This window comes from Varanus komodoensis, unplaced genomic scaffold (assembly GCF_004798865.1).
Source record: "Varanus komodoensis strain SLA01 unplaced genomic scaffold, ASM479886v1 scaffold1, whole genome shotgun sequence".
NCBI classification, from domain to species: Eukaryota; Metazoa; Chordata; class Lepidosauria; order Squamata; family Varanidae; genus Varanus; species Varanus komodoensis.
Window position 1 is genome coordinate 107,704,512 of NW_025335268.1, and position 19,993 is coordinate 107,724,504.

Here is a 19,993-nt window from a genome sequence, read left to right on the forward strand (position 1 = left end):
GGTAACCTGTCAAGCATTATAAAGCTTTCTTTCTGCATCAATAGCAGATATACCTGCCATATGAACAACTTTCTTAGAAATCAGAACTGTATGAACGATGATCACTAGGTTCTGTATCGAAGAATGGTCTATTGTCCAACAACTTTCTCCAATATAACAGTAACTTGTCACCTTTAAAAGTTATTGTGTGAAGATACTACCCATGGTATAAAGGTATTGGCTCCTTCCAGTGGCTACTGACATCCTAATGTGGCATAGCAGGGTCCTTAAAGCTTGTCAAAAATTTTCCAAGATGCTAATTAAGATTAAGAAAAGATGTAAAACCTTCAAAAAAGCAAATCTGATGATAGCATAGTTGTATTGAAACTGAATTAGAGGAAAAAAGCATTTACAATGCATTCAACAAATTAAAAGTACAGTAGAAGGTCAGCCTGAAATCATATGCAGCAACTTGGTAGGCCTTTCACTTTCTGAAGTATATACTTATATCTTTTTCAATGTTTTCTTTTTATACAAATTCTGTAAGTTCTTTCCTATGCTGTGACAGAAAGAAGCAAAACTCCCCAGTCAGGTCTGTTGGATCAAACCAAGGGTCTTTGTTGAGGTTTTTACTCTGAGTAGCCAGTTGCTTACAAGAGGCAAGGCATGAAAGTAATAGCCTTCTCCTCTTTAGACTACAGAATCAGATGCTGGCAATTTCTAAATATGGAAATTTTACCTATTATTTATATACACCATTTGCCCAAAAGTTCTGCAACAGAAGCTCCCAGCATATATGAATACAGACAGTCCTGCCCTCAAGCTTACAAGAGAAAAACTACAATGCCAACATTAATAGAATTGGAGGAAGAAGGAAAAAGGGAAAAGCAGTTACCTGGTCATAATTTCAATGATTATGGGTGTTCCCAAGGGTGTTTTTTCTGGAAGGAAAGGTCTGTACTGTTCCTTCTCTAGCCAATGTATCATGGCATGGGGAAAACCAACCTACAACAGCTTGTGCAAGAGGAGCTGTAGGGAGCTCGCTTTCAGCCCTTCCCTGCTAAATAGGGCATGCAACTGACCATCCCCTAAAATGGCAGATTCTGGCCCCATCAATCAGCCAGAGTACAGGGGCCACTGTGAGGCTGCATTCCCTGTCTCCTAGGAAGACTGCGGCAAAGGCAAAAGCAACAAATGGGTTACGCATGCATTTGCTCTTCCTTAAAACAACTTCCTATTCATATGTCAGAATCATGAGTCAGTCTCACTAAAATAATACATCAGCAAAGGAGAAATAATTTAGATATGATTTTGTGTAAATGGTGAGACTATAAACCCCCAAGCAAAAGCAGAGCACACTGCCAAATCGTAATGTTGATGAAGTTGATTCAGTTACAAGTTTACAGAAGGACATTTTGAAAAGCTTGCCTTCCTTTTACTGGTGATAACCAGATTAAAATTTGTTTTTATCTTGATATAAGCACAGGCTATTATGCTATTTAAATAGTGGGGATGACTTTGATATAAATATTGGTTATTAGACTTAACAGAGCATCTTTCCTGACCAACCTAGATCTAGGATGCTCTGATTCTATAGGAGAAATACATTTCCTTCAATGGAAACAAGGCTGCAAATTCAGAAACAGCTCTTCTGAACAAGGTGAAGGAAAGCAAATGTTTAAGTCAATTCATTCAATGCAATACACATGTAGTATCATACTTTTAGACATATTCCTTATATGTAGAAACCCCACATGTAGGAAACAGCCATAGCTCTTCTTTTCGAAGTACCAGCTTACTACACAGGAGAGTACTCAAATATGGAGCACTCAGCTATGAAGCATTTGAAGAAATGCAAAGAACTGCATCACAGCATTCTTCACTCAACACAGTGTATGCAATCCAGTGCCATAAGATGTATTAAAGACTAGAATGTAATCAGAAATAGTTTGCCTGGATGAGACCTTGAAAACACCATGAAATGTCAAGGCTGACATGGAAACAGCTTTGTTAGTCTGTCAGGAAAAGGCAAGTGGGAATACCGATCACTCCCCTGTCCAGCTGCATTTTTTGGCCATCACAGGCATGAGAAGTGGCAGTCAATCAAAGAATCCCACAGGAGGGGCTAGCTTGTAGAAGTGTCACTCAGGTTAAAGACTCAACCCAGAATAGAAGGAAAACATCTGGGCTGGAAAAGAGGCTTAACTAAAACTTCCGTTACTAACTGCTTCTACTAACTGCTTCACAGCCACACCCCACTTCAAAAGCAGTTGTTCAGCCTTGGAAATGCTGGTAGCAGTATCATCTTCTTGGCCTGCTTTGTTATGTCTGAATCCATCACTGCCTACGCATAAGCTTTTTGTTTATATACTTCTTACCAATTTGGACCCTCCGTTCCTTTAGATTTTGTAAAGACCCTGCCATGAAAATCAAATCAAATCAGATAATAAATGAAAAGACTGTCATTCTTCTCATGAACTTTGATTTATGTGTTTGTCATGATGTGGACTCCTAGGCTTTGCATGGCCACAGATATCACAAAACTCAGGGCTTCGGGCATCAAAATATCTGCATGTGGGAACTTTCACAGACTTGTGACTGAACATGTTTTATCTCTTGGATTTGTTCAGTCAGATTAAATCACACGGGACTTACAACCACACAGAAGTTCCAACACAGAATGCAAGGTCTGTACTGCTTTGACTATCTTTGACTGCTTGAGACAGATAACCTCAGGAATCATTTTGGCCCTGCCATACTTCCCTGGGCCCCAAAAATTACAACTAAGAAACCACTGCCTGAGTCTCTGACTTGGCTGTAGTTACAGAATGTAAAATGTTGTTAGAATACTGTTAAAGCCTATAGCAACAGTCACCTGCTACACATAGTTAAGCTTCTGCCATAAGATCCCTTGCAATTAAAAAGCTTAGATGATTTAACATCTCTCAGATTGCCAGAACTATGGTCTGCAGGTCAAAAGATCCTGAAGGATGACTTTAAATGGGAATTAGATGTATGGTGGATAAATCTGGTCATGATGGTTTTAAGAATGTTTCAAGTTCATGAGTTCAGGAAGCCTTCCTGCCCTGATTTTGAGTGGCCCAGAAGCATCTGGTTAGCTATTCTAAGAAACAGGCTGCTATATATGACAAACCCCTCTGGTCTGATGGAATAGGACTCATCTTCAAAAGCTTTCTCAGTTTGAAAAACCAGTCTGTGCTATTCTATATGTTAGCAATCACATGGATAGTAACTACACCTTTACAAACAGAAGCATTATTTCAAGGAAATAGTTGAAGGATAGAATTTCCACTGTTAAGCCCAATTATTGAGACAAGTATTGCAGTAAAGACTTAATTCATTAAGAGAGGAAGCATGTGCATGCATTTGTGTTCTCTCTCATAAGTTCTCATGTGGATATTCTTGAATCTAGCCATCATCTTAATGTCAACATTGATATCTCTGAAGAGGACCACTGGGACTTCAAACAGAATCTGTGTAAATGAAAACAATACATTGGATGTTGTGCTAAGAACAGACAATGAAATCAGGCAGGTTTTATTAAATTCATATCCCACTTTTTCATTCAAGGAATTCAGGACAGCATACATAATTCTCTTCCTCCTTTCAATCTTATTCCCACAACAAACACCCTGCCAGGTAGATTGGGCTGGAAGTCTGTCTGGACCAAAGTCACCTAGTTAGTTCCATCAATGAGTGGAGACTAGAATCCAGAACTCGAGTCCCAGTCCCACACTCTTAACCACTACAACACACTTTTTTCCCCAATGATGCAAATTTGACAGTACTATATTAAACCTAGTACTGGCAAAAATATGATTTCATCTCTCTTCCTCAGCCAATTACTGAATTTAATGAAATATATATTCAAGTTACACTAAATCCCCCCAACCCACACACACAGACCAAGAATAACAAACAACCATCACATGGCCTTCAAACTCTACTTTGAACTTCTTTGAAAGGATATTTAGTCTTAGTATGCCTTTCTATCTGTTCAGTTTTCATCCTAACATTAGCACTATTTTAGTCTACAATACAAAAGAATCAAACCACTCTTGTATTTTGGAAAAGGTAAGTCCAACTATTTATTTAGATTTATTTACTTACGCATCAGGCTGTAAATGTGCTTTTCTGCAACATGTTCCGTAAACAGTTTTATAAGGTCATTTCTTAAGTCTCGGTTAAGCTTAGTTTCTATGTAAAACTTATTCTGAAAAAGAAAAAGACAGGTTAAGTGCTTTGAAATTACAGCAACGCAAGAAAAGACCTGTGAAAATTCTCAGAAAAACATCATTATGCGTCACTCTTATCCCTTCCTTTCTCACCACAGGAATACATGCATTCATTGTGTAAAAGCACAAGCAAATAATTAAATAAGCACAGAAAGAGAACAAAAGGTCAGAAGGGGGCAGCATTTCTAAAGAGATTGGAACTGAAGCTCAGCTAATACTCTACTCCTTAATCCAGATATGGATGGGATATACTTGAAAAGTGAGCCAAAATGCATTTTGTCATGTTCTTCATTATCCCATCACACATTACTAGATAAAGTTCTGGCATGGAAATCAGAGGCCCAACACTGCCCTCTTTTACCCTCCAACAGGGATGTACAACCTGCATGTGGCCCCTCAAGTCCTGTCAATATCCTCTGGCACAGCAAATAAAAAATAGAAAAATAAAAATGCAGCAGCTGAAAAAACTCAGCATGGATAATAGCAGCACTGGACAGAGGGATGCCTTTCCCTTCCCCATAAACCGAATGCAAGTCACTGCTTTATTCACACAAACTGTAGTGGCAAAGCAGTGATCAGAGGGGGCTTTAGCTTCCTTCCCTCCCCCAGAAACCTGGAGCACTGTCTGACCACCCTCGAGCACATGTCCATGCAGAGAACCTTAATGGGTTAACTAGGTATTCATGAATACGCTAACAGAAATACCTGTGGTTGCACTGGCATTTCATGCACACGCCTTCTTAGATTATGCAGACACTAATTTTTTTCCTATTGGATTGTATAAGCCATTTTGCCTCAATCCCCTTAAACTATATTCCCATTACTTAGGAGAGTGTCCATTCCTTCCCCTGGAGAGAAAAATAAGCCTCAGTCCTCCTCTAACACTTAGAACAGGCAAGAGGAACTATCCCTGCAGTCATGCTGTGCTTCTGAAAACTCTGAACAGTGTAGCTCCATATAACATCAAATACAGGATTGCTTCCCCTCCTTGCATTGTGGGATGGCAAGTTCTCACTATCAAACACATACCAAATTTGTCAATCTCAGGCCCCCTACACACAAACAATTCAGTGTTACTGCAATGCCTTATAGCTGTATTTTAAGCCACTGTATATAAAATATTTGATAAAGAATTTACATCTAACTTCTGGGATCCTGAGGGAACATTATTTTAAGTTGTTTACTTCAGACGGTGCAGTGCTGCTTCTGTCAACAACAGTTAAGGTTGAAACCTCTTTTGAATGTTCTACCCATTCTGGCTGACAGGAATTGCACACTGGATGATAAAATGGTTGCATTCTAATCTATGGAATTAAAGGATGCTTGAGCTCAGCCTATTAGTGTAGCAAGTGGCAGATTTTTCCTGCTGATACACATCACTGCTGTTCCCACTATCATGCATTTCATATACATTAATTGCCTTCTAGATGACTGATAACAATCAGACATCAGCATCACCTGTCTCTGCTACACAAGACCACAATGAATTACAACCAAACAGATGTTAGATGCGCCAGAGTTTCTAAGGCAATGATACGTTTCAAAAATACTAATCACAGTTCATATCTTCCAGGCAACACAAACCCTGCTAAGAAACCAACAGGGAGGCTGATATGTTTAAGTTGTTCAAAATTGAACTAGTATACGATACTTCAAAACACAGATTTTTGGATCTCTGTATGATGTAGCATAGCTTTGAATTGTGGTGATGGAGGAGACTCCTGCGAGTCCCTTGGACTGCAAGGCGATCAAACTGGTCAGTCCTAGAGGAGATCAACCCTGACTGCTCTTTAGAAGGCCAGTTCCTGAAGAAGAAACTCAAAGACTTTGGCCACCTAATGAGAAGGAAGGACTCCCTCGAGAAGAGCCTAATGCTGGAAACAATAGATGGCAAAAGAGGGGAATGGCAGAGAATGAGGTGGCTAGATAGAGTCACTGAAGCAGTCAATGTGAGCTTGAGTGGACTCCGGGGGATGGTGGAGGATAGGAAGGCCTGGAGGAAAGTTGTCCATGGGGTTGCGATGGGTCAGATACAACTTCATGACTAATAACAACAACAACATGATGTAGCATAGATGAGAAGATGTAGCATAGATGAGAAGAATAAGTAAATGATAAGTTTAAAAAAGCTTGTGTGTTCTGGAAAATACTACCCTTTGTTGCACTGTAAATTGTTTTTGCTCAGTGTTTCAGTCATTCACTCCTTTTATGTTATTCCCTTTCATTCACTTTTCTGCCCCACCCCCCCCACCCCCGCCCAAACAATTCCATAGAAGACAGCCTCTTCCCATTGGGCTGTTTTTGTCCCTCCTCTTTCATTTTTTGTATTTTGTCTAAAGGCCTTTATTGTATTTCTGAAAATATTGGAATTTCTTCAAACCTGCCAATAACCACCTTTCATGCATTGAACTGTGATGCCTGTTTTAACTAAACAATGATGCCAACTTCTGAGCTTCAGAAGAGAGGGAGCGATGGCAGGCTCCGCCATCAACTTTCTAGTAAAAGTGCCTTTGCCTCTTTTGTCACCCAAGAAGCAGCACTACTCACAGTGGACCTGTTCACATGACACTATATATAACCAAACCATATTTTTAAAATGTGTGGCTCTGTTATGGACATTTTTTGAACCTGAGCAAACTATGGATGTAGACAAGCTTCCTGGAGATTGGGGACTACAGCATGTGCTTTGGACTTTTGTCTATCAAAACACCTGAAAATCTGCCAGAGTTAGGCTGTCAGAGGTAATTAATGCTTCACCCATAAGAGGTACTTTCCAACACTTTTAAGAAGGCAACAAGGAGATTTTCTGTATAACCCAAATCTTGATAATACCAATTAAAAGTTAGTATCCCATCTTCCACTTTGAAGCAAGGTTTTAGAGCAGGTAGAGGTCTTCAAATCCAACCCGTCTTAGAAGAAAGTGATTATCTGGATCTATTCCAATCTGAATTAAAGTCTGTGTACTGGGATGGGTATACCTTGGTCACTGTAGGGAATGAATTATGCTACATAATGGAGGAAGGAAATGCAGACCTAGTAGTCGTTCTTGACCTCCCAGAGGATACTGACATCAGCTATATCAAGGTATCCTTCTGGGGTATTGGTTACACTTCTGTACAACACTGCTGTGGCTCCCTCTTTCTTAAAGGGATGGTTTCAAAAGGCAGTGCTGGGAGAGTTCTACTCAAATGTTGGCATTCATGGTATACCTAAAGAGAGTGCATCAAGCCTTACAAGCTTGCACTAAAACTACTATTATATCCAGACCAGACTAAAACAATGCACTTTTTTGTGGTGCACTTGCCTTTGCAGATAAGTTAGAAAATTCAGGGCTTATTCTGCATCACTTACACCGCTTATGCATGGATTTCTGAGCCAAATTTTTACTGCTGGTTTTGGCATTTAAAGACCTGAACAGCTTGCGGCCAGGTTAAAGGCCTACCTGCATCCATCCTGGTGTTCCAACACTGGCAGCTGAAAGCTATTTGCTGGTCTGACTTTAAGATAAGCTATACTAGGAGATACTATGACAGGTCTTCCATGGTGGTTCTAGTTCAATCCAAGAGATGTACATGGATTAGGCCTACTTCTTTCAAAATGCAGCCTTCTATATCTGGCTCAATGAGAAACTCAATTGAACAGGCATAGTCAGATATGATTGGTCCCACAGTCCAGTCGCTCAAGAGGGCAGACCAACTGAGTAGCATCCTACATGCCCACCCTCTGGTCCAAAAGCAGCAGGAACCACCTACTTGGGGTAGAACTAATTCTTTTCGGTTAGGAAAGGGGGAGGAAGATTCAGTCTGCAATCAACTACTTAGCATTATGTTCTTAGTATTTTCCTGGTAGCTAATATTCAAACTTCACTGATGTCTTTTCTTAATCACTTCTGCAATATGTTTTTTTTAAATCACAAAGCAAGCCTGGTTTGCCAGTTTAACATAACACCGACTACAATAAGAAGCTTGGAAAGTTGGAGGAGTAAGATTTGCTTGCTTGAAGAGTGGGAAGTGGTGGGGAAGACTAGCCTCTGAGTTTGACTACATAAGTTGCAGTATTTCAACAGGCTTCTAGAGTTATTTCAAGGGACTTTAATATATGCCTTATTTGGCATTTTGCTATTTTAATGAAGGAGCTCTTTTTATTTAAGATTGATTTAATTATATTTTAGCATAAAATAATAGGACAAGAAGCCCACAAGTAGGACTTGAGTGGAAAAAACATCCTCCCTGTCATGTTCCCCAACAAGCTGATTTGCACAGGTGTACAGTATCACATAGTGGCAATAATATATAGCCAATATAGCCTTCTCCATGAATCTGTCTAATCTCCATTTCTGTTGTTTAAAAGCATATTTTGGGAGATATGTTTCAACCTGAAAGCTCATGATATTATTTTATGTCATCTGTTGCCTTTGATAGACTATGCAAAAAGGTGGCAATCTATCTGCAGACTTCTGGTGCACCCACTCTGATCTCATTTCAGTACAAGGAAGGGATCCTTTTTATTTTCACTGTTAGGAGTCCTGGAACTTTTAACAGTCATAACCCCTGATGGCTGGCTTTATGCACCCTTTTTATCTGCTGCTTGTACTTTGTTTATTTGAGCATAGATTGCATTTTTGTGTTGTTGCTATTATGCAGTCCTGTGTAAGTATTTCTTATTTTGGGAACACAAATACTTAAAGTAATATAAAGTCACATAGCACAGATTACTAAATTGGGGGCTACTGGCATCAAGTACAAGAAAGGAATTATTGCCAGGAAAACTAAGTAATTCTACAATCAGTTCAAGAGTATGAGAGAACTTCATGTCCTGTTCATGTCCAGTACAAAGTTTTAAATGTGACTAGGATAAAGTTCACCTCTAATTCAAGCTAGAACCAATTATACGTCACAAGAACACGTAAACATGATTTGTGATTATTCAAATTGGGAGGAGAAAAACAACAGCCCACACAGACACCAGATAAATTAATAGACAGGAAAGACAAGGCAGGGTATTGTCTTCCAACAAATCTGCAATAATGAGCCCTTTACCTCCTTGCTCATTACTTCAGCTTTGTGGACAGACAAAAGGAATTGTCTTTTGGAAATGCTTTGAACTGAATAAATTTTTCAAAGCACTTTAAGAATTAGTCTTGTTTTTCTTCAGTATGACATGCCTTTACCTATTATTGATTTTTTTTTAACCCTCAGTACCCAATGTATGTTAACAATCAAGTATAATAGCCATGTACTTACTAACAAAATGCACTAGGACAACATGTTCCCATTTGCCTCACGTACAATAGTACTATGGTTATACTGCCATGGGCCTCTCTTCTTGGCATCACAGTTCATATCTAAAGAGTATAAATTTTTTCCTAGCTCACACAGGAAAGTCAGACAAAAATGTAACATCCATTACAGCAGTAATTTTGTAAACTGCTGCCAATAACAATTGTCAGCAACCACTTTGAAAAAAAAGGACACCAACAGTAAGCAATAAAAGCTTTAAAAAAAAACAAAAGCAAAACATATGAATAGAGCAACCAAATTACCAAGACAATGAATTCCCAAGGATGAATACCAAAACCCATCAGTCTTGGCCTCATGCCCTTGCAAATTTCAGTGCAGTAAATGACATTTGGAGAAGGGCTCAAGTTACAAGAAGCTATTAATGGGATCAGATACTCCTGAGGTTATGGGATGCCAAGCAGTTAAGGGCTTGAAGTGTCCTATACCGGCACCTACAACTGGCCCAGAAACAAATCAGAAAAGAGTGCTATGACATGCTTCCTCTAGATACAGATAGGAGTGTCTGAACAGTAATTAAAGAAAATTGGTCTCTAGGTAATATTAGGATTAGCCTGCTCACACACACTCACCCCCCACCAAGTATTAAAATGGAAGGATAAATGGGGCTGTTTTAAATATAGTGTTACAGGTGGAGGGTAAGAGAAATTAACCCCCCCCCCACAAAATTTAAAGTGTCCCACTGTCAAAACACAAGGGAAAGGGAGATAACTGGACATTTTTGGAGGTAGTTCATACTTCACGTGCCACTACCAAGAAGGCCCTTCGAGCTTACCTTTAAATAGACTTTTGAAGATGGCAAGGAGCAGAAAAGAACATCAGATATTGAGCATAGTGCATGACTCATCTTTATGGCAGTCACGTATAACAGATATCACTCAATTTTTACTAAAGGCCAACTAATGAGCTTCCCTCATGCAAATAATTGCATTCACTGCATTAGAGGTATTAACTTAGAAACCATCAGAACCATTTACATAGGCAGTTCCTTTCAGGAAAAAATAAACACTACTCCATTACTGCCTTGGCCTTTCAAATTTAAGTTTAGATAAAAGTAAACACTACTCCATTACTGCACTGGCCTTTCACATTTAGATTTAGAGCAAGTAAGAGTTAGCAAAATGAAAAAACTCATTATGTTTCTAAAAAAGGACCTACATATAAGGCTTCTATCAGTAATATCCCTATCAGCACTTAACATGTTCTAGCAAGACATTTCTGATATTTAATTGACCCCTTTCTTCCATAGCATTTTGCAAACTAAAAGCATTGTAATTCAGCTTTTCTTTTGAGGATACCAGGCAGTAGCTAATACTGGCAGTCCGTCAGAGCTAAACATGCTACACGGGGAGAAAATAAAATTAGTGCAACAGGGAAACATAACTCTGGAAATCAGCCCAAACTAATGCTTCTGGAATAGGAAAGTCAGTGGAATTCCCTTCCATAAGCATTATTGGCTTATTCCATTCCAAAAGAGTTTATTTAGGATAATGTCCAGTTGTGCTATGTCCCCTCTAGCCCTAGCATTAATTTCTGCTAGCACCACAGCAGCACTGAATAGTGCCCAATGTTTCCAAGAAAATATCCAAAAATACACTGGGTAGTTCCCACAGACTTCTGAGGAGGCAGGCATATTTTCTTCTGTCTAGATACTTTTCTTCAGTGGCTTTTGAGACCCACAGATGAGGACCATAGTAGAAGCAGCCTAACTACTGTACATGTACATCTTCCACAGGACCAGAGTACAAGCTTTCAGTCCCAAGACAAAGAAACTCTACCTAGCTTACACCATGTTTTAGCCAGTCAAGAGATAGTGTTTTCTAAACAAAAACCAAACATCAACACTCACTAGCAGAAGGGAGAAAAACCTATGATTTAAAAAATTAATATTGGATAAACAAATAATCACATTTTTATTTAAACTGGATCTTTTGATTTAAATAAAATTTTGGAAATAAAATGATTTTTGAGAGAAACCATATGTAAAGATAGTTGACTATTTAAGATCTGTTATACTCCAAAGGTGAATCATCATGAAATAGGATTCTTTTTTAATTATGTAGCATGAGACTGTGATATTCATGCAATTTTTAAATTATTTGGTAAATGAATTCCATTCACAATTTCATGCTCTTCTAGAGGTTACTGTAACATAAACATTGATTTATATTATAATTATTTTAACTTATTGTGTAAGCCGCCCCGAGGCTTCGGCGAATGGGGCGGCATAAAAATGTTTTAATAAATAAATAAAATTATTGGGCAGTTTTTCTATCTAGATGATATTATAGATGCTTGATTGTATAGTTCTCAGAACTGTGAATGTGTGTTTGCAGAGATCATATGCCTCCTATTCACAGCAAAGTTGTTATAAAACATACAGACTTGAGGGAAAATACCTTAATCCTATTGTTTCTTTGCAAATCTAAGTACACAGAATCAACCCCATGCCTCTTAAGTGCTAATTTTAAAAAATCAATGAGTAGAAGAAGCTTGTTGGGAATGGAATAGATCTGCACAAGATGCTAAGTGTAAGGAGGGGCAAGCAGTAAAAAGCCTTTTGAGAGAATACTCCACAAATCTTTGAATCTTCTTGTGTCTAGCCTGAGGCTTATCATAATATTATTTTCCTGGAGGAGAAAAACCTATAATGTCAGCAGGCCATAAAAGAAACCCAGTTTGGGAATATTTTAATGAAGTTCCTCTACCCACAGGTAAGGAAGGCATGCATTCAACTTATGTATAAAATCATAACTTAAATCAAATCCACCCTGCTTAAGAGAAACCAAGACAATAGCACCATCCTTGAAATACTTAGAAGTTTGGTACCTAGAAGACTATGACTTTTTTGCTTTGCTGACATAATTTTTCTTTGCATTAGAGAACAACCCAGTCTTATCTGATCATATTAAAAACTGTATATTGTACCAGTGGCAAAATATACATTTAATTTCAGATAAAAGTGTATATACAATTCATTATTTTTTCTGTGAACTTTCCTTCTCCTCTTTTTTTAAATGGAAGAGCTAAGTTTTTATTTCAGTTCTCCTAAACGACACCTGATACAAGAGATTTCCACATGCCCAAACATTTATCTAGATAAGTTGTAGAAAAATGGAGTACAGCGCAAACAGTCTGAACTGTTACAGCTGAAATTACTTATGAAAGCTTAGCAGTTCTCCTCTAGTTTCCAACTAGTGGTAGAGCAACACATTTAGTCTTTTCCCCTGCATAGAGGAAAGCAACAGGGTGGAACAGTGATATGGTGCAGAAATTTTTCATATATATGTATGACATGTTTCAGAGTGAAATGGAACTAAGAAAAATGGGCAGAGAAACTGAAGGTGGCGCAACGTGTTAGTGGAAGAGAGGTGTACTCTATTGAAATAGTGAGTGTTTGTCAGCATATTATGCACACGGTTCTTTGGATTGCTAAAAAATCAGTGTGTTAGCCATTTCAGTGACTAAGTTTATTTCCCCTGAACAACAGAAAGGAACTACATGCTATTTTTCATTTTTAAAATTATATTTTATAGAAATTTTCATTGAAATAACGGATCACATTGTGTGCTTTCCTTTTTTCTGTTCAGATGTTTTAGGTTAAATAACTCAATCCTATGCGAGTTTAGACAGAAAAAATGCCAATATTGGCTGGGGCATGCTGGAAGTGGAAAGTGTTTTTCCTAAATCAATTGGTATAGGGTTGTACCTTAATGAGTCAGCAGCTCTCCAGTCCTCAGCTGCCATTTAAAGCAGAAGGGCCAGAAGTACAAAGAAGGGAGGAGTTCAGGAGCAGAGCCAGCAGACTCCTGAAGGGAGCCTAGCAGATCTAGAAGCATTTGGATGTATCATGTCCTACTTCACTCATATCAGGAACTATATGAATATCCAGTTGCTAAGTCTGACCACTGCGACACCTTGTACCTAATTAGTTCCTTCCTTTCAAATTCTGCACTATTTTTAGAAAAGTTGTTCTAAGTACTTACCATATATATGAAAAGAGGCACAATGCTCTGTAACGCTCCCATATACTGCCCAAGTGCTATGTTAAACCTTTCAATGTAGAGATCTGGAGGGCTGGCCTGCAAGAGAAAAGCAGATACCTTACTTAAATGAAGAGAACTGTCTTGGAGTAACCAGGCTGGACTTGCAGATTTTAAGAAGTGGAAAAATGCAACTTAAATCGCTAAATAATGCAGAAGCCAATGTCACTTAGGATAGTGTCGTGCACACACAACAGATAGACAGCTTCTCGGGGCCACACTAGAACTCAGTGAAGTGTGGGGAAGCATCTTGTTCTGAAAGGAAAATGCATACTATGATTTGCTGCTGAAAGTCTGTGGTACAACACCAAAAGAAAGGGCCGTTTCTCCTTATTTTGCTGCTGTACCACCAACTTTTGGCAACAAATAACAAATGGATTCCATAAAACAAGGAAAAAAATCAGCCCTTCCCCTTGATCAAATTTCTGCAGCAAATTCAGTGGTCTGGGGGCTTCAAAAAAGGCCAGAGATGAACATAGCCAACACTTGATCTGTAGCATTTAGTCTGTAATTTTTCAAATTTCTCTTATCAAAGCCTTCCCAGCAAACCTAGATCAAGAGCAACTTTGCAAATACTACATAAAGATGCCAGACTTCCACAGTATCTGCTGGCATCCTAAGTACTAGTAATAGGAAACTCATTCCCTGAGTATAGGTCCTAAAGGCACCAGTATGACACCACCCATGTACAACAGGAAGGTATCAGCACGTTCGGTGTGGGCAAGGGGGTCCTGTGGGTTTGCAGTAATAAAAATCTTAAAGAAAAAATCTAACATGGAATGGCATATCCAAAGAAAGCCCATTAAAGATGGAACATGCTCAGCAATCTCAGAACACCAAGAGTCTGCTGGAAGAAAAAAAGAAAGAAAATGGGTAGGAGGAATGAAGCATTTTTAAAAAGCATATGCCTAGCTAGAACACTGAAGAGCACCTCAAACTACTTGATTTTGTTATAGAGTTTGCTTGTAACATTCAGAACAGGATATACATTTTATTAAACATTTTTTAAAATCTCAAGTACCTTAACATTTAACTGTAGCAAAAGAATCTGTAAATAACATATTGCTCTTCTGCAGAAGCTCCATTTAGAAATATGGGATTTCGTCTATATTCTATTCTACATTCACATTGCAATTCTGACCTACTTACTAGCTTAAACATGCATTTAGCAATTAGAACTTGGTCTTGCTGGATTCTTTCATGAGACAAGACATTTGGTCATAGTATTCTGACATTTGGTCAGAGTCAGCATAATGTAATTCTAAATTCTAAAGAGGTGCAGCTTTAACTTCTTCACTTGTCATTGAAATGACATCAAAATTTTCTAGTTATTCTTTTAAATAATGACAAATCTCAGGCATCAAAAAAGTCACATATACCACTCATGGAGCGAAGCTGGTCTAGAATAAGCTACTGTCAAGACCACTACAATTTGGTTTAACTGTGGCTTTGACAACATGATTTAATACTTGACACAGTAAGCCGCATCCACAAGGTAATGCAACATGAGATCACATGGTTGTTGCTGCACACAAACCACCATGATGTGGCATAAACTGTTGTCACACACACACCCAACTCCCTACCCAAGCAGCCATCTTTGTAGACTCTAGGATAGGAGTGAAAAACTTGCAGCCATACAGAAGTTGTGTCCTATCACCCCCTACCACTGGCTAAGCCAGCTTAGATTGCTAGAAGTAGTTTAACAACTGGAAGGCTACCACAAGCCCACCCCTGGAGGTAGGCAATTTGCCTACCATGCTCTCTATCTTTCCCCACAAAAGACAGGTTTGCTCCATAAGGAAGGTACCACTGGAAAGTAATGTTTCAAAACAAGCTGTACATTATCACTGGAAAGGGATTCTGAAACTTGGTGAATTCACATGACATGACAACCAGTCCTGGGAATAAGCTACAATGTGTTCAAGGAACAGCCCATGCCACCTGACAAACCACTACATTTTCTGTGCATTGTTATTCCCGATTTCCCCCACCGAGCCCTCCTGCCAGTATCCCAAGGAATCTGTCAAAGAATCCCTCTCCCACCTCTGAGAGCAACCACTTTTCAATAGTGGTATTTTCGGGGATTTGGGTTTTACCCACAGCCCCATACCCACAACAGCCACTCCAAGAATGCCCATACCATCACTGGTTCATTACTTTAAAAAAAATCGTGGCACAAATGGCAGCAATAGTGTAACTCATTTCCCTTGTTCCTGCTCTGCATTACATAAGCATGAGCCTCTCATTATGCTCATCTCCAAAGTACTGCATCCCCAGGTTTAATACATATAATGTACATTTCTATTCAGAGTGGTTTTTATTAATTTTTCTACTTTTCCAAAGATTCATTTAAAATGCTACTTTGATGATGCATATATAAGCAATACCTAGCTTTCTTGCATAAATAGATTCTTTGAATAGATTTGTATTAGTTGCTCGAAATAACAGAACAATTTCGTGACAAATCAGACTAAGAGGGTCATGTTTCCACCAGATGCTTAAACAAGCATAAATAATACCACTGGCAAGGTTTTCTGGTACAAATATTGGAACAGGTAAATATAGCTAATTTTCCAGCATGAAGAGCAACTTTGCTTAAAAAGTAGCACATCAAACATGCAGCTTGCAAGATAGATCTTTATGCAGGAGACAACATCTTTTGGATGGCCCTGGTGACCAAAAGCTTGGCACTGCCAAAAACTGACTATGTTGGAAAGGGTGCAGCCTTGATTCAAACCACATGCAAGGTCAGAAACAATAACCTGCACCTTTTCTGTTCTGACTCTGGCTTGACAAAAGAGCATAGTCAGCCATTGGTGAGGTCTGGGTTATCAGGTGCCCATTATGGACCTGTTTGTCCCCAGAATTCAACTCTATGTCAAAACCAGAAGACAGTCATGTTTGCTAGGAAGGCAGGAACAGAATGGAGCACTCAAAAGAAATGATAGCAACAGTGAATACTCTGAATGGTGCTGTGATTAGACTGCCTGTATGTTTCTCTAGTAAGCAGTGGATCATGGCTTTCTTTAGACTAGTTAGTTCCACCTTCACACAGATGGCGGCTCTCTCTCTTAAGGGGATGGGCTGCTTTGGCTGTCTCAGGCATACTATGACATGAGGATGTTCCACAGCTGGAGTCTGAAGACAGCTGGAGGAGGAGGGAAGGTCCCTGCAGTTTTCCAAGGGTATCAGGTCACGCTAAAGCCTCCTGATGACTTTCTGAAGCCCTCTGCCCCAACCACTAACACAGGAGTCTTTCCTGGTTAATGAGGGGGGAAAAAACATAACCCTCTGAAGATGGATCTTGGGATATTTGGGATCTTGTACTGTAACTGCTCCCAGTCCGGATTATGGAAGGATGATGCTATTCTACACAATAGCACAACAAGTCCCTGCCTTCCTCACCACTCCAGCTTGAAACTAAAGTGAGATCAACCCTGCCTGTCGCTTTGCACTGTACTCGCACAGTCCAGCGCCAGAACAAATCTCCCCAACTCTGGGGCTGAAGTGGGGTGCTGAGATTATCGTCATCTCCTGCACTGCACTGGTTGGGAAGAAGCCTTGGGCTCCAACTTGGCAGACACTGGCTGAGCAATTGCCATGGCAACCCAGGGTGAGCTCTGCGTTTATTTTGACAGGATTTATGTTCAGTTGGCTATATGCACATAACCAAGTGGAAGAAAATTATATTTTAATTTTGCCTTAGAGAAAATGTCCTCAAGAGGAAGCAAGAACAGTTTATACCACAGACATGTAATCAAATGCAAAATACATTCAAGCAAGTGTCATTTGTATGCTTTTTTTCCTATCAATGAAGTAGTTCCTAAGCTTAAAAAAATTGAGTAAATTGCTTTCTCTTAATGTGGGCCATTTGAGTGAAAAGTTATGCAAAGTTATTATTTATTAAGGGAGAGAAATAGATATTCTACAACAATTCTACATGAGGATAAACAACAACAAAATCAACTGCCAGTGGAAAGGTTTCACTCCAATACCTTTCTCATTAAACAGAAGGATCTACAAATATGACTGGTTCCCAAGCTGTATAGTATATTGTACCACAACGCACATATTTAGCAAGCCAATAATCTAATAATGTCCTGCTAAAATGTTTTTGAAATGCATAATACTTGTGTACAAAACCAGAAATCCAGGGAACCACAGAAATAAGATTTTCTCTACTGCTCGGCATTACAATACAATCAACCTGCCATGAGAATAAATACATTCTGTAAAGTTACCACTGAGTTGTAATGGTGACTTTATCTACCCTTTATCTACCCTTGGATTCAAACTAAAATCATACTAGCGCTTGACAAAATCCAATGCTTTTATAAAGTAAAGCTTTTTAAAAGACACTGCTTCAAATCAAAGCTCTGCAACTGTTGGAGAATTTAACTTACAAATTAAGTAATGTTACAAGCATGCTTATGAGTGTTCAACACGTTTAAGTGTGAAGTATTTCTATACAACAGCAAATAACTGAAATGCTTCAATTACTTTCAAATCTTAACAAGGCAATTCTGCCAAACTACAATTCATTTCACCTGGCTTCAAATTCATTAAGGCTAAGAATAAGACAAGAAGCTGTTTCTATACATTGTGACTTGTTAGGCTCTCCTCTACACAGTACACCCCCGTAAGCCTCTTATAATCCATTCATGAAGACCAGAGGGACTCTCCAAATGGAGTAGAGTAAGGGGTGAGCAAACCCATTCACATATGGTGGTGATTCAAGTTTCATCAATAATAAATAAATAAAATATTTTAATAAAAGCTTTTCTATCCCATCCCCTACAAACGTCTCGGGATGGCTTACAATAAATAATATGTAATCCCAATTGACTTCTATGTTACTCTTCTGAGACATGTAACTGATTGACAGCCCCATCTGAAAAACATCCTAGATCTGAAAAACATATGCCCATAATTAAACCCAATATTAGAGCTCTTAGAGGTGGCCTAAAAGTAACTCTGAACTTTAACTTTTCTTTTAAAAAAACTAGTTATAATTTGGTATATAAAAAGGTAATGTACACAAAGGCTACAGTTGTGCAGAGAATGCAGAAAAATGAGAGGAAGGAAGTAAACTATGTAACTAAGTGTCATAATGGGAATATGCCTTGGGATTGGTAAAGGCTATGAAGTCTGAGCACATCCTCCACCTCTGTCCAACAGTATGGACAGCTTGATTTTTGGAAAACATTACATTCTGTGAAAGCATTCTGCTGCCATCTACAGTACAAACAAGAAAATGCAGAACCGGAATTTTTATGAAGTGACAGAATACATAAACCACATAATGCAAGTGTTGGGCTAGGTTCAACTGGAACTCATGAGTTCTACAGATTCACAGCAGAAAACAAGTTAGTGCTTCATTGCTCAAGCCTGTAACTGCTAAAATGCTAAGTACTATTTCATATTCTGTTCATCATACGGTGGCCAACCAAAGCCTAGTGAGAAACCCACAAATAGAGCAAGAGTGCAATAGCATCTTCCTTGCATGCCTTTGCTGCTGGTATTTAAAGGTACAATGCCTCCAATACAGGATACATATAATATAATCATTCTTAATAGTAACAATGAATAGCTTTCTCCTTCATGAATTTCTCTAATACCCTTTAACAGCACTCCAGGATGTTTGTTGTCACTAAATCTTATAATAATGTTACTATATGCTTTGAGTATTACTTCCTTTTATCTGTCCTGAATCTTCTACCATTTGCCTTTACTGTGTGATCCCAGATTCCTAACATTGTGAGACAAAGGAAAAAAAACCTAAACTTCCCCCTTTCCATGTCCTCTACACCATGCATATCATTTTATGTACCTCTATCATGTCACCCTTTATATTTCTTCTAAGCTGTTTTTACTGTGTATTTTTATATATGGAAATTATGTCTTATCTAATGTGCTGCTATGGTTTTGGTCTTTGGTAAGCCATCCAGAGAGCTGTCTCAGATATAGATGGAATTAAAATGTTTTAAAGATAGTCCCAGACACTGTAGCCTTTCCTCATAAGATGCAGCAGCCTCTTGATCATTTTGGTTGCCCTTTCCTGCACCTTTTCTAGTACCATAATATCCTTTTTGAGGTGCAGCTAGGGATGAATAAGGGATTAATCTGAATCAAATTCAGATTTCTGTGAATCCCATAGGTAGATTCTAAAACACATTGCCTTTGTCCCAGTCACCTGGACTTAAGAAAACTTGCAGGGAGATCCACACTAGTGTGAAAAAAAAAATTATACACCCATAAAAGAAACTGCATTCCATCTGTGAGCATATAATGGAACAAATGGCAACTAACTATCTGCAAAACGCAAACAGAATGGATTTAATAAAATCCTTACATCCCTATGTCAGCAACCAGAACCATATTCCTTGTGATTGAAACAGACCTGTAGAAAGACAAT

General features: G+C 38.7%; 1 protein-coding gene across 3 annotated transcripts in view; it reads right to left on the minus strand.

Moving 5' to 3' along the window:
- Positions 1–19,993, minus strand: part of CACUL1 (CDK2 associated cullin domain 1) — a 45,839-nt gene that overhangs the window by 15,990 nt on the left and 9,856 nt on the right. For all 3 annotated transcript variants that reach the window (XM_044439723.1, XM_044439715.1, XM_044439732.1), the window contains exons 4-5: positions 13,519–13,614; positions 4,111–4,213 (exon numbers count right to left, since the gene is read on the minus strand). In XM_044439723.1, coding sequence (XP_044295658.1) covers positions 4,111–4,213; positions 13,519–13,614 — 199 coding nt within the window. The remainder of the gene's footprint in view (positions 1–4,110; positions 4,214–13,518; positions 13,615–19,993) is intronic.